The following is a 14,121-nucleotide window of genomic DNA, read 5'->3' as shown; positions in this document are numbered from 1 at the left end:
CTGCCATTACTAAAACCCTCAGCTGAGTACTCAAAGAAGCTTGGAGTACCATTTTTGCTTCTAGAAATTGTCCCTGGAGACTAGAGCTGAAGCAGTGCTGGGAAGGCAGGAGAGGGCTGAGAAGGAGGAAGCATGAGATAGAATGCAGTACTGGGCTTTTTCCTGACTCGGGTCTGCCTGGGACACAGCTTTGGGCAGCATTGGCCATCAGACCTTCCGGTGGTGTGAATTTTGTGTTTCTTCCCCTTAGCGTTGTTTGGCCGGTCAGCAGCCAAATCCAAGCCGCACTCATTGCGTAGCCTGTGCTCCTGGTTCTTTCTCAACTGAACATACTCTGCTATGCCAGCCCTGCCCAGCAGGTAAGTACGTCTCACAAGCGTCTTCTGTAGTCATTAAAACATAGAACTTAAGGCGGCTGATATGACACTTTTCTCTGGTAAAACTTAGCTGGCAGTATTGGAACAGAGATAGGCTCCTTGTGTCACAGTAAAACTGGAGGTTAAAAAATAATTCCTGAGATAAAGCAGATGCCATTCTGAAGAGTTCATGAAAAGCAGAGAATGAAAATGAGAGAAGACTGAGAATCACAGTTGGTTTTGATAGTCATCACACTTGCTGGATTTATGGGTGAGGTCCAGCTGATACAGCCTTGGGACATAAACTACTATGTCCAAATGTGCAAAGTGTTCCTGAGTGATGAGGGAAGCTTTTCTTCCTCTTCCCACACAGAAAGCAGCTCTTTCGCACTGTGATTTTTAACTGATCATCTGTAAAATTGATTCGCACACAGTTATAGCTTTCTCCACTTTAGGACCTCGATTCACTGGCCATCACAAATACCCATTTATATTGGGTGCTGTAGGCATTAGGAATCAAATAAGGGCACGCTGTGGTTTTCTTACCCAATTTCTCTTTGTGCTTGATACTTTCAAAGAAATCCAAATAAGCCCACGTTTAGGAATTTGCAGTGTGTTGTCTTCGGGGCTGTCACAAATTCCTCACTGAGATGCTGATGCACAATTAGGGAGCAGGGGAACAGACTAGGAGGGACTAGGGTTTTGTTGCAAAACAATTAACTTTTGAAATTGGCAGGTATGGAATGTCATTTCATGTGATTAATTAGCCAATAACATCCATCAAAGGAAATGATGGAGTAACTTGGGAAGCCACCTTAAGGTACGTTCTGTGAGTGTTTGCTATTTGGGAATAATCCCGATACAAGAACCCAAACCTTTGTATTTGCCCAGGCGGTAACCTGCCACTCTTCAGTGAGAGTGCAGGTTAAGCTGTTCTAGTACTAAATGGCTGCTTGGTATAGTTTCCCCATAAAGAGAGAGTTTTCTGCAGCATTAAAATCATGGCATGTGCCTTATACATCCCAGAGAATGCATATAAGCCTAGTGAGGATTTGGTAGCCCAAGGTTAGCTTTCCGTCGCACTTGTTTCCTGTGATAAAATGTGGTGCTATGTTATCCCTCTGAGGCCCTCTGGGTGAACTCTTTTCCATTCTTTAATACAGTACTTGGTAATAGGAAAAGTTTGGTGCTGCAGGTAGGAGCAATATTACCAATAATTCCCTCCACACACCCTCAGACTTCAATTCACGTTTCTTAGCCCACCTGAACCCTAGCAAAAACGCCTTATAGGGCATGGTGTAGCTGTCAGTTTGTAAAAGGATGTGTAATGTCACTACAGGAATGCAGTTTGCAAGCTGCAGTCCTACCAAGCTTTTCTCTTTACTTTAAGCCCTGTACTGCATGTGAAGATGAACTATTTAATGAACAGCTCCAGGTGCCTCCTACAGAGTCACTAAACTCAGTAACTTGATTCTTATGTCTGTAATTAGAATCCCTCTTACTAAATAATGAAGAGTTCCTGTACTCTGGGTACCTTATGCGTTGTCCAGTTCAAGGAGAAATGGGGTACCTAAAAAGAGATCGTGCCTAGACCACAATCTCAGTAGTTTCAATCCAGTTATAATACACAGGTGAGAGAATAGAACAGAGAATTTCTCTTATTTCCAGTGCCTGGATTTAGGTATGAATAGCAAATAATTTTTCTCTCACAAGGTCAGTCACACATGGGAAGTAATGGTGGTTTTGTGGATGTTTATCATATTACACTTACTGTTTGCTGTGCTCTGTAGAGGGCCAGGGAACTAATTGAGGCTCCGTAAAAAAAAAAAAAAAAAATAAAAAAAAATCAGGAAACACTGGCTTTTTTGCACTTAAGCAAGTATTTATAAATTGTACTTGCCAAACGCTTGAACAAGTGAACAGACACAGGCGTGTTACAGCACGGAGTTTAGAATAACAGATTTGCTACTCTGTTATTATTGTTTATAGTGCAAGATCAGCCAAAAGCTGCAGTCAGGTTTCACCTCCATCAACCACAAAACCTGGAGAGAGCAAGTGAAAATCTCCAAGTAGATGATCAACAGGTTAAATATATGCAGAGTATCTCATGCTGAAATTCAATGCTTCCCTGTTAAAATTAGTCCCTCTTCTGTTCTTAAGTATGAATAAGTCATCCAGCCCAACTGTAAAGCCCTTAGATGATAAGAAGTTTGAATACCGTCACAAGCAGGAGAGGCTTGAGGATTCCCAGTGTTCTTTTTCACGGTTTGACTGACTTTAATTATATATAATCTGTGTACTTAGTATTGCGTGCGTGTGAATGAAGCATCACTGCTATGCTGATACATAGCAATATATTTCAACACAGCAGTGGCAATTCCATGCCACACAGTTAAATCTTGCCCTGCCTCCCCCCCGTCACTCTTCAAATATCCATCTGGAGTTTAGTAAACCACTTGATAATCAAGTTCTACAAAATCTTAACTTGGAAAGAATAATTAATTCTAGCTGGATAGGAGCATTTCATTGCTAAATGTACAACTGGCAGAAGAATTTTAAGATGGTGTATTGAACTGGGGAGGCCAGTATAGTCCTTAAAGCAGTAGCAGGAATACTTTTGGCTCGTCTTTTAAACCCCATGATCTTGAAGAGAGCAGAAGAATTGGAGTAGAAGGATAGAACAGTTAACTCTTAATAATGCTAACTAATAAAACTAACTTGGATATTTAGCTTGAAATTTCATTGTATGTTTTGAATGTAAAAACGCCGTGACGTATTAAACATTTGAATTTTCTCTGCCAGCTCAGTTTTACAAAAGGAAGAAACATTTTTAGATGGGAAATTCATGAGAATTTATTTTTCAAATCTTGTCAGAATTTCCAAACCTGAAAGATTTGGGCTATCTGTAGTGTGCTGATTTTAAATAAAGTGTCCTGCTGTTTTCTTCCATTGATTATGTCCAGGCATCTCTGCTTATATTGCAGAACCAAGCAATTTATAGTCTTCACAGCACCTTTTTTGTATTCCTGAAATGAAAATGTTTTTGGGCAAAAACCCCAGTCAATCATTTAAATGACAGCCTTCAACAAACAAGAGCTGACTGAAATGCTATGGAAATTCTAGATCTCAAGGAAAATGTTTATTCAAAATTAAGCAAACCCAGAAAAAAAATGTAAAATTCCATAATGTACCCCCACCCCTTTTTCTTTTTTTCTTCTTTGTTTTTTTGCAACTTACCAGAAATGCTTAAAATTATTTGCAAACTTGAATATTTGAAGTTTGAAAATGTTACTGACTTTCAGAACTTTGTTTTCATTTTCTGTTGGTTAGCTTTAGTAGAAAGCAATGCTTCTGCACTTCTGCCCTGTGTTTCTTCAGCTTTGTGTTTTCTCAGTGTAAACACAGCAAAACCCCTTCACTGTCTTAATGCAGTGACCTTTTGAAAGTTCAAGTGCTTTAAACATCATAAAATGTCTTTTCTGGAGCAGGTCCCCTTACTTCTTCCAGATAGCCCTTGTCCCCAGTGCAGGACATTTAGTCGCTGACATATATTGACTTAGTGAGTAAAAGGTTTGGAGTTGGAGGGACAGACAGACATGAATGGGTGAGGCTTATCTATCTTTGACTTCACCTATTACTTGATTTTGCTCACTGCTGCGAAAGACTTTTTTGAATCGCAGCCTACTAGAATGGCCTCCTCTCCATTCCTTTAAATGATTCTGGTATCTTACTACCGTTAGGTATAAAACGCTGTTAATGTGTAAGTAAAGAAAGTGCGCTTACCAGCCAGCCATCCTATGCAGGTTATAGGCTGCTTTCATCAGTAGTGGACCAGCTTACCAGGGATCATCCTGGATTTTGCTGCTTTGAGCACACTGTTTACAGCCTCTGGGAAACTGTGTAGTGCTGTATTGCCTAACACCTGTTTTACTTTAGGACACTACTACCATATTAGCTTTGCCTTGAGCTTGTTCTAATAAATCCTTTTTAATTGGATAGTGTCTTAGCCTAGACTGAGTAGCATGCTGACACAACTGGTTCTGCTGTTTTTACTTTGGAGGTGGTTTGTATCCTGCCGGATCAGAGCACATTCATGTCTGCCTTCAGGGTGCAAAGTTCATACACCCTGATATGATTTAGCCAGCAAGTACTTGTGCTTTCCCATTCGTCCCCACAACATGCACACAAATGTCAGCATGCAACAGACCCATCACCGCTCTACTCTAAGTCCAAGTTGTCCAGAATGTCATTTCTGAACCAGATGTTGTTTTCTTCTTCTCCATAGGTCACTTCTGTTCCAATGGCCTTGCAGTCCCTCCATGCGCAGCAGGGAGTTTCAAGCCCAAAGAGGGACTTCATACACCCAGCAGCAGCTCCTCATGCTTGCCAGGTCTGTACCATGAAAGATCTTAGTTTTGGACAGTGGGGGTAATAATTCTCACGGTAAATCACATTAAATACATTCTCACGAAGGGGCTGGCAGTTACAGTACTTATTTACTAGTCTCTGGCTCGGGCAGTACTAGAGCTGGATGAAAGGAACACCTGTGGAATCTCCTATGAGTCACCAGACTCGTATTGAAGCATTCAGGAGTTACAAAGCTGTTTTGTTCAGAGGTGCTTACTATCCACTTATTTCATTGGGACTGCCTTTATGGGTATGGACCCTGGTATTTAGATATCTACCTTACGCAGAGATTTCAAAGAAGTTGCAATGGAGGGAAAAGGTGGTTACTGTACTTTCGGTAGAAGGAAAGAAAGTTAAGGAGCAATTTGAAATTATGTGCTAAAGTCATCCGACAGGTCAGTTGTGAAGCCAAAGTTAGCAACTGGCCTGTTGTTAAAGCTTAAGGAAGAAACTTTTTATGATGAGGGTGGTGATACACTGGCACAGATTTCCCAGAGAGAGGTGGTAGATGCCCCATTCCTGGAAACGTTCAAGGTCAGGCTGGATGGGGCTCCGAGCAACCTGGTCTAGTTGAAGATGTCCCTGCTCATTGCAGGGGGGTTTGGACTAGATGACCCTTAAAGGTCCCTTCCAACCCAGACCCTTCTATGATTCCTATTCAATGCATCAGCTTTGCATGCCAGACACTTTTTAGCACTATTAGTCAACTTTGAGGAGATGTGCTATGCTGTAACGCAGTCTCATTTTCAAGCTCTTTTACGAGTGGAACGGAGGAGTAACGTAATTAAAGTAAGTTGACCATACATACTCTCTTTGGGAAAGGGGTTCTTTATTTGTATGTGTTTGAATCAATCACAATAGTCCCTGGCCCGCTTTTGCAGCAAGGGGAAATTGGGTTACAGATCAGGCAAAACTTTTTTTATTATAACAGTAAAAAAGCACTGGAATTTATACTTTCAGAAGCTGTAGAAGCCCTGCCCTTAAGAGTTTTTCAAGTGCTAAGTAGATGAAGCAGCGTGTAATGTTCTGAAATGCATGCAAGGAGGTAGGCAGAAGGCTTCCACAGATTTCCAGCTCTATTTTCTGTGATGTTTTCTTCTAAATATTTTTGGTTTGGTTTGGTTTTCTAAATCAGTAGAACTTTGTTTTGCATGTGGTAGGGCTGAGTCGCACTAATGATTGGGAAACCTGTTGGAAGTGACTAGATTTTGCAATTTAGCAATGGATAAATTAATTTAAAAGGACATAATAATAGAGCTTTGCTAAAGTCTTCTCGGCTGCTAAATCTTTGCTTAGACAGGGAGAGGGAGACCTGTCTTTCTGCTACAGTAATTACATGTTGCTGAGGCCAGCTCTACGTGTTTTTGAACATTTCCGATATTTCCGCGTGTGTCTCAGTGGTATAAAAAAATGCCTCTGTCTCCTTAACAGTGCTATACAAATGGGAAAATAGAGTCGGGGGAGATTCAGGGAATGAGCTCAGTTCACTAAAGTAAATTTTGGCCCAAGTCTGGAACGTTTTGTCCAGGGTCACAAATCGCCAGGTGCACTGCTGGGAGCAGAAACCTTAGAGCTCAGTTGCTCAGTCCCCCTTTACATCTACTGGGCTCTTCTCCTCAGAGAGGTAAATGTGCTAAGAAAATAATTATCTCCTTCAAATCAAGCCATACATTTTTCTATTTGATCATTTCTTTTCTAGCAAATGACTCAGCTACTAAAGCGTCTTGACTGTTGAATGATTTTTTTACTCACCAGCTAAATCTAGGAAATTGCTGCTTTCCGCCCATTTCTGAAATTAAAACCAGAAGTGCATTTACATGGTGCAGCAAGGAGCAAACCTCACATCTCATCAAGACAGCAAAATTCAAGAGACAGGGCCAGCGGCACCTGAACAAATGCTGTAGAAGCTGCAAAGTAAATTAGAGTTTAAAAACTCTTTCAGTTTAATAATGTAAGCTGTTACGCTATGCCTGTACTACTTTATATAATGATGTTGTCAACTCTCCTAAGGAACAGTTGGCAAAGGTAGGACAGCGCCTGCTGCAAAATACGTGGGGGACACGTGAATAAATGGTGACAAGCCATAACATATTTCAAGTATACTACCATGAGGGAGATACGGCTCGTGTGGTATTAGCCTGTGTCCACCATCTGCACTACAGTGTGTGAAGTGTGACATACTTACCCCTCAGTGAAACCAACTTTACCTGCATCACATCTATTGCACAGCAAGTACATGAACTAGCCTGGTCCTGCAGAATAGATAATATGCTGTAAATCTGTGCCCTCATTGATCTGCTATAAAGCGTCCAGGCAGCCACGCTATTAAGTCTGTTCTAAACTCCAAAGGGAAGCATCATCTCCAGAAAGTCAGGCAAGAACTAGAAATTTTATGTCCCTGTAGTCAAGTCACATAGATTCTGGTTATATAAAATGCCAGTCCTGCTGGATTTGCTGGGGGTGCAAATCCACATCATGAAGCTTTTGACAGCATAAGGCAATTTTTAAAGATTCCCACAACTCCATGAGGTTGCAGTCCCCCTCAGGTGTGTTGATTCAGTTGCTGTGCTCAGAGCTGTGGAATTTTATAGTTTTGAGAAATTCAAATCTCGTCGTACTGAGGTTTTTGAACCTTGTGTTCATCCATGCCATGTGCAGTAAATATAAGGGGAAAATAATAAGCTTTTTCTGAGGGGGGGGGAATGAGCAACTGGGTGGAAGGCAGGGGGAGAGATGACCCTTAAACTTGCTTTGCACTCTGAGGAATCCTAATCTGGACCTGCACCTTCAATCCGTGGAGAGGAAAGCCTAGTAGATTTTAATAAATCCTGATCATTCTGCTGTAAGGCTCTATTCCAGCCTGCAGAGGCACATACACACTAGTGTATGCCTGAGCTTTGCCTTGACGAGCATTTGGAAGGGAGCCAGGGGTTCAACCTGGAAGTACTCCAGGGAGCCATTATCAGCAGCCAGAGTTTCCCCTTCCTCCTGAATTGCTCTATTTGCTTTGTGCTGTTGAAAGTCCTGTCTCGGGAGGATAGCAACTTCTTCTGGGCTAAATTCGTGTTTCCTTTTCACCAAGTTAAATATTTGGGGACATTTTGTAATGAAATACACTCTCTGAATGTGGTAACACCAGTAAGGGATTGTTGTTTTATTATGTATTGATGTTACTAGTGTTCCTTTAAGTTCCAATGCAAGCATCTTGTGTTTAACACGCGGGATTTTAGAGATGATCACGGCTCGAACTGGTTGTCATTCAAGCAGGTATCCATGTGTTTGTACTGAGAATATCTCCAGTCTGTGAAACCCATTCATCTCTCTTTGTATTCAGAATGCCAACATGGAAACAGCTCAGCTTTCATGGAAACCCCAGGCTCTCTTTACAACTGAGGCCTAAGCATTGTGATTATTAAACATACCTGCATCTGAGTGTGTTTTAAGGCTGATACTTTTGTTTATTTTTTAATGTATCTCATCCCTTGTATTATCAGCTCAGAGCACAGTCCAGATAGTTTTACTGCTTCCGTGAGCCACTCAACCGCAGTAACATTCAGCTAATCCAATACCACCACCTTCTGGCTTTGGAGTAACTTTATTGTTGGTATGAATGAACCTCCATCATACTTTCTTGCTGTAGGTGAAAGCAAAGGAATCGTATTTCATAGGACCCTCTGTTTTGTCAGAAGGTCACGCTCCCTTTGGGACCTTAAATGTCTTCTCTCTCTTTAGGAATTGGATTGTGTTTGAAGTGCCCTGCTGGGTATTTCTGTCCTGCTGGAGCAAGTTATCCAGTCCCATGCCAGCCAGGTACATACAATCCGCTCCAAGGACAGGATGAAGCTGCTGATTGTAGAGCCTGCCCAGCAGGGAGAGCTTGTACTCAGGCTGGCTTAGCCCAGCCTGATGCAGAGTGCTTACCAGGGTAAGCCTTGTTGTTTTCTATGCTTCTATCTATGTCTGTGCATATATTTCACCTCCGTTGTTTTTGCTTTGTGCACAGGGCTGTGCAGGTGGCATCCTTTGCTATGTCAAGATTTTACTGCACTTTCTGGTAAATCAGTGTGGCATAGACTGTTCTGGTGGAAGGCGCTGCTGCCTGCTGTTGCGACAGGATAGGTGGTAAAAAGAGACAAGAATGAAGTTGGGCCACACGTCTCATGGTTATGAACAAAGTGACCTGGCTGAATAACCTGCTTTTCTTTTGGTGAAAAATGTATGACACAACTAGTCCACTTACGGTGTTTCATTTTTGGTATTTCTGCATTATCAGTTTTCAATTACATTGCTGTCAGCCACAGCATCAAGTGCTTCAGCTTTTTCCCAGCTGCAGCATTCGTCCTAATATTCTGGTAGGGCACAGAGTTTGTCTCCCTCTTGCATCAAAACATTTGTCCCAGCTAGCCTGCTGTGTTCTGTTAGGTATGTGTGCCCAGCGGGGTCATCCAGCCCTCATTTTCCCAGCAACGCCTGTCCTCCAGGAACGTTTGGCAATGGCTTCAGCCTCTTTGATAAGTCCCAGTGTGAAACGTGCCCCGCTGGATTTGTCTGTGTGAGAGGTAGGTGGCTTTATGACAAAGTGAACTGTTTTCTTTGGTACCCCTTATCACAGAGCCCGCTAGTGAGTACTAGAGTAGGTCAATGAGGTATCACAATGATGGTAAATGGGAACAAGTTGCACTGCAGAGACTGCTGTGCCCACTGGACAAGTTGATTTTAATTTTACTCTGAAATTTCCTTTTTATGCCACCCATGATTACTGTTTTAACTTCATGACCTGGAAGCAGCCAGTTTTTACAATCTTCAAAGTTTTTAGCTTATTGGTGGCTTCTTCACTTTAATGTCTATGCTAGCTTTGGACAGAGGCACCATGCAGGATACTCAAGTTGAAGAATAATTGCTCTAGTAACCGATTCTGTGATAGAGCCTCTCATCGACAGAGGAAGTAATTATTGTTATTAAGGCACAAAGGCACAAAATTGTGAGGAGACGACTTAACTTCGGGTTATCCAGCAGTGCTGAAAACAGAATGAGGGAACTGGATTGTGTGAAGCCAGTATGCTACCTATTAGCCTACATTGCTTCTCTTGAATTTGTCATTGTGTTTACAGGAACAGGTGGGAAACAGAAGCCTCCCACTCCATGCCCAGTTGGTCACTACTGCCCACCAGGCACAAAGCACCCAATGCAGCACAAGTGTGCCCCAGGCACCTGGAGCAATAGGACAAGCCTGACCTCAGAAGAGGAGTGCTTTCCATGCCCTGCCGGCTGGTATTGTGTAGGAGGAGCCCCTACCCCTACTGGGATGTGCAGCTCAGGGCACTACTGCCCTCAAGGTAGGCAGCTTTTTGCAGGAATGAAGGAGGTTTAGTTTATTTCTGTCTTTGGAAACTTTATCAGCGTATTTTTTGCATCAAAGTATTTCAGTGTGGAGCTGGATAGCAAACTGTCCATTCTGTATGGCCATACTTTAAATCTATACTGTTTGAACAGAGCATGTTGGTGCCATTATTTTTTGTCCCCCTTAATCTGCAAAGAATTAAAATGCACAATCAAGTGTCTGGTACAAGCACAATTCTAAATTTGAAACTTTCTGCAAAGATTCTGCAGTATGTACTAAATTATGATATTTTTTGTTGTTGTTCTCAGAGCTGTGAGCAGTCATTTTTATATATATGAATATGTATTTACATGTAACTCATGTAAATACTTAATAGCAATGAAGAACAGGGGGCCTTATTGCCTTCTGTCTTCAAGGCTGTATTAAGAATTAGCATGGTTCTCTCCTCTTTTTTTGGAAAGGTACATGGAGGGCCACACAGTACCCCTGCCCTGCAGGAACTTACAGTACCAGGCTGGGAAATGGCAGAGTGGAAGATTGCGCTGCCTGCCCCGCAGGAGCTTTCTGCACCAGTGGGACCTCCAAGCCAGTTCTGTGTTCAGTGTAAGTACACTACACGTGCTGCAGTAGTGTGCAGGTACAAAAGAAAACATTTCTACACAGCATTGCAGAACACTTCTGATTTTAAGTAATACCTTTCTGCACCAGAAATGTTAGCGAGTTCCCTTCACCTTGCTTGTTCCTGGGTGGTCCAGGCAAGTTTTTTCTGAATCGGGCAGTTTCTTGGCTCCAGAAACAGTAGATTTCCTCTATACCAAAGGCTGAGAATGCAGACCAGAGGTGCACTATCCTTTTCTTGGTCACTTTACTGCTGTTTGTGACTCTCCCTTCTGCTGTATTTTCTCCCGCAGAGGAACTTATCGTATGGAACATGGCGCAAAAGTGGCTGCAGACTGCATCCCTTGTCCTGGAGGGTTTTTCTGTCCTGAGCTTGGCACTGTTACTCCTCAAACATGTGGTGCTGGCAACTTTTCAGTAAGTAGCAATAATTTTATCCTGTCATCTGTTCAGTGTAAGGACTGAATTTTGGCAGAAAAGGGAGCTTCAAGGGGAGGTTGAGGCTTTGAGTGCCTCAGAGAAGGACCCCATCTCCTTGCATGATGAGTCTGAGTATTTGGGGCGATTGTGTACTGTGCTTCAAATAATATCAGCCACCTGTGCTTGGCCCTACAAGTAAGGAGTGAAAGCGCTGGTCCAGAGAAGTCACTGGGAATATTCCTACGCAATCAGGTTTGAAGCTGCTCCAGGCATGATGCTAGAAATATTTATCAAATGTGCAATACTGCTCCTGCTGTTATTCCCACACCAGAGGTTTGCCGTAGCACTCTTGAGAACATCTGTCACGTGTCTGGCCATGGGTAGTTGGGTAGATATTTTGGGTTTTCGTGATGTATTTTACCCTGGCAGAAAGCAGACGCCTGTATTTAATTCCTGCTCAAAATGAAGTATTTGATTGCAATGGAGCTAAACTGTCACTTGGCTTTGGAAGGTAAAACAACAAGATGGAGCTACAGAGGGGAACAGTGATGGCACAACTATTCTCACAAGAAGGTGCTAAGGCCTGTTTCTTTTTTATTTGCCCCCAAACTGTAATGACTAATTTTAGTGGTAATTACCACGTTTCCCCATTGATGGGAGATGGGCTTGTCACTCCTGTCAAATGATCCCAGTATCCCTGTCCAGGAGAGTTCTCTATCGCTGCATGAATTTGGTAGTTATCACTGGAAACCCTTAATTAAGTTTGGAGAGGAGGTAAATGGAGATTTATGTATGGCAAATAGACCTAGATTATTTTTGGTTTGCACTTTAGAGTTCAGTGTAACAAAGAAAGATGAGGGAATGTGTCTGTGTTTTTCTCTGCTCCTGCTGGTAAAGGGTGTTGGGTTGACTGTTCTGAGGATCAGAACTTTTTGTATGGATAATCCACAGGCAGTGACAGGGCCTGCTTTTTATTTGTGAAACACAGGCTTTCTTGCCTGCAAGGTGAATACACTGAATTGCATGCTGTTTGTTGTTCATATTAGGTGGAATTTTTAAAGGAAGCTCTTTGTGCTTCCGGTAGCATTACTGAACATAACAGGGAATGTTTTATAAGAGCAGGGTCCTGTCATTGGCTCCCGAGGGCAATGTCTTTGCTCAGTGGCCATGTTTTTGTGGACTGTTTTGTTTACTGATAGGGTCTGCTGTAGAGTTGGTTGCATTAATTTCCTTTGTTTTGTGCCTCAACACAGCTTGCCAAATGTGCAAGGATTCTTTTGCTCTCTAGAAGTGGAACCATGTGCCTTTCATGTTGTAGGACCAAGGTTCAGCCTCCTGCTTGCTGTGTCTTGTTGGACATTACTGTGCTAGTGAGAACACTAGCCGGGAAGTGATGCTCCTTGCTATGATTTGCCCAGCGGGTCTCCTGTGCCCAGAAGGACAGGCAGTTGTTCCTGATCCCAGTGCAAACGCCTGCCCAAGAGGATACTACTGTCCCCAGGGAGATACTGTAAGTGAATCTGCTTTGGTTCTTGGGATTCACTGTTCTCTCATCAAGTCGGCTGTACAGCTACGGTCTGCACTGGGATTAGTCTTGCTATGGGAGCCTTTCCTAATAATTTTTTTTTTACTGATTTCTGTACTCTTTTGGTGTTCGCAGATCTTAGCGGTATTTGCCCTACATAAAACTGTTCGTAATACTGGGATAACGTTTTCTGAGATGGTGTACTCAATACAGAGGATTGGATCCGCATTCTATTATACCATCTTGTCAGCATTCACACCAGATTCCTAGTGTCGCTTTTCAGTGTTTGTTCCCAGTTACGGGGAAGGATTATTTTCACAGCTTCAGCTTCTGGGTGTTTGCCTTGTGGGATGCAGCAGTCATATTAGTATGTTGAAGACCCTTTTTTCTATTTCATTTCAAGGGCTTGCATGCTAAGCCTTGCCCCAGCGGGACCTATGGTGAGCAGAAGGGTCTAAGCAGTGCTGATGAATGCTTACTGTGCCCTGCAGGGAAGTACTGCTACAGAGATGGGATTGAGCCTCTAGGAATTCCCCACCCTGTAAGTATAGCCCAGGTTCTCCTGCCTTCCTCCCCCCCCCCCGCCCAAGGCTGCAATTGTTAATGGAGCAAGCTTAATGCATGTTTTCTGTCTTTACTTTGCCTTCTGGCTATCAGTGCAGGCTATGAAAGAGAGTTCAAAGGTCAGGAATTGGTGCTGCTCTGTCTCTAATGACTTTTGGGATCTTTCATTGCAATTGTCTTGTCTCTGGAAAGAGTGAACTCTTCAAATATTAATAGCTGTTAAAAAAAGAAGCCTCTATTAAGAGTAAAAAATGCAGTTGGATTCTCTTCCACTTGGATGAATCCACACTTTTATTTAAGAAAAAGGTAATAACTCTTATCCCAGTTACAGCTCTTCCAAGCGTAGAAGAGCATCTTCTGTGCAACTTTATAGGCAACATGTAGGACCTGTCTCAATGACAAGATTTTACCTTAAAAAAATCTCACCTAAAATAATTATCCTACATGGTCAAAATTTTACTGGTAAGACTGTGAATTCCCTTCCTTCCCTTCTTTTCTGCTCCATTTTCTTGCAGTAAAAAAATGCCAGGTTATTCAAATTGTCAATGAAGCTTGTATCTTTCTGTGTTGAATCTTAACAGACTCCTCTTCTCTGCTCCAAAGACGACAAAGCCACGCCTGACTGTGTATTTTGCTTTCCAGACGGGGGATTGCCCACCCGGCTACAACTGTCCTCCAGGGACTGGATTCCCTTTCTCCTTCCCCTGTATGCCAGGCTGCTTCTGGGATAATTCCAGTGTAGAGGGTGAAGGTGCTTGCAAACCATGTCCACCTGGGTACTACTGTGACTCTCTTGCCATGTTGGAGCCCAAACCTTGCCCAGCAGTAAGTTGTTCTTTCGAGGTTATCTGATGGAAGAAGCTGGTCTGTGGGAGTCTATTTAATAGAAG

At 42.6% G+C, this 14,121-nt stretch overlaps 1 protein-coding gene across 29 annotated transcripts in view; it reads left to right on the top strand.

The window, feature by feature from the left end:
- The window catches only part of LOC126038892 (zonadhesin-like), a 151,880-nt gene that overhangs the window by 36,816 nt on the left and 100,943 nt on the right, over positions 1 to 14,121 (top strand). For 27 of the 29 annotated variants that reach the window (XM_049801326.1, XM_049801328.1, XM_049801329.1 and 24 more), the window contains 10 exons: positions 251 to 359; positions 4,642 to 4,746; positions 8,496 to 8,688; positions 9,186 to 9,322; positions 9,875 to 10,099; positions 10,566 to 10,707; positions 11,016 to 11,139; positions 12,461 to 12,652; positions 13,071 to 13,208; positions 13,874 to 14,056. In XM_049801326.1, the coding sequence (XP_049657283.1) occupies positions 251 to 359; positions 4,642 to 4,746; positions 8,496 to 8,688; positions 9,186 to 9,322; positions 9,875 to 10,099; positions 10,566 to 10,707; positions 11,016 to 11,139; positions 12,461 to 12,652; positions 13,071 to 13,208; positions 13,874 to 14,056 (1,548 nt within the window). Of the gene's footprint in view, positions 1 to 250; positions 360 to 4,641; positions 4,747 to 8,495; positions 8,980 to 9,185; positions 9,323 to 9,874; positions 10,100 to 10,565; positions 10,708 to 11,015; positions 11,140 to 12,460; positions 12,653 to 13,070; positions 13,209 to 13,873; positions 14,057 to 14,121 lie in introns of those variants that run through there. The other 2 variants (XM_049801330.1, XM_049801333.1) reach the window with 2 other exon arrangements.

This window comes from Accipiter gentilis, chromosome 5 (genome assembly GCF_929443795.1).
Source record: "Accipiter gentilis chromosome 5, bAccGen1.1, whole genome shotgun sequence".
Taxonomy (NCBI): domain Eukaryota; kingdom Metazoa; phylum Chordata; class Aves; order Accipitriformes; family Accipitridae; genus Astur; species Astur gentilis.
Note: the sequence above shows the minus strand (reverse complement) of the source record. Positions and strands in the feature narration are given on the sequence as shown.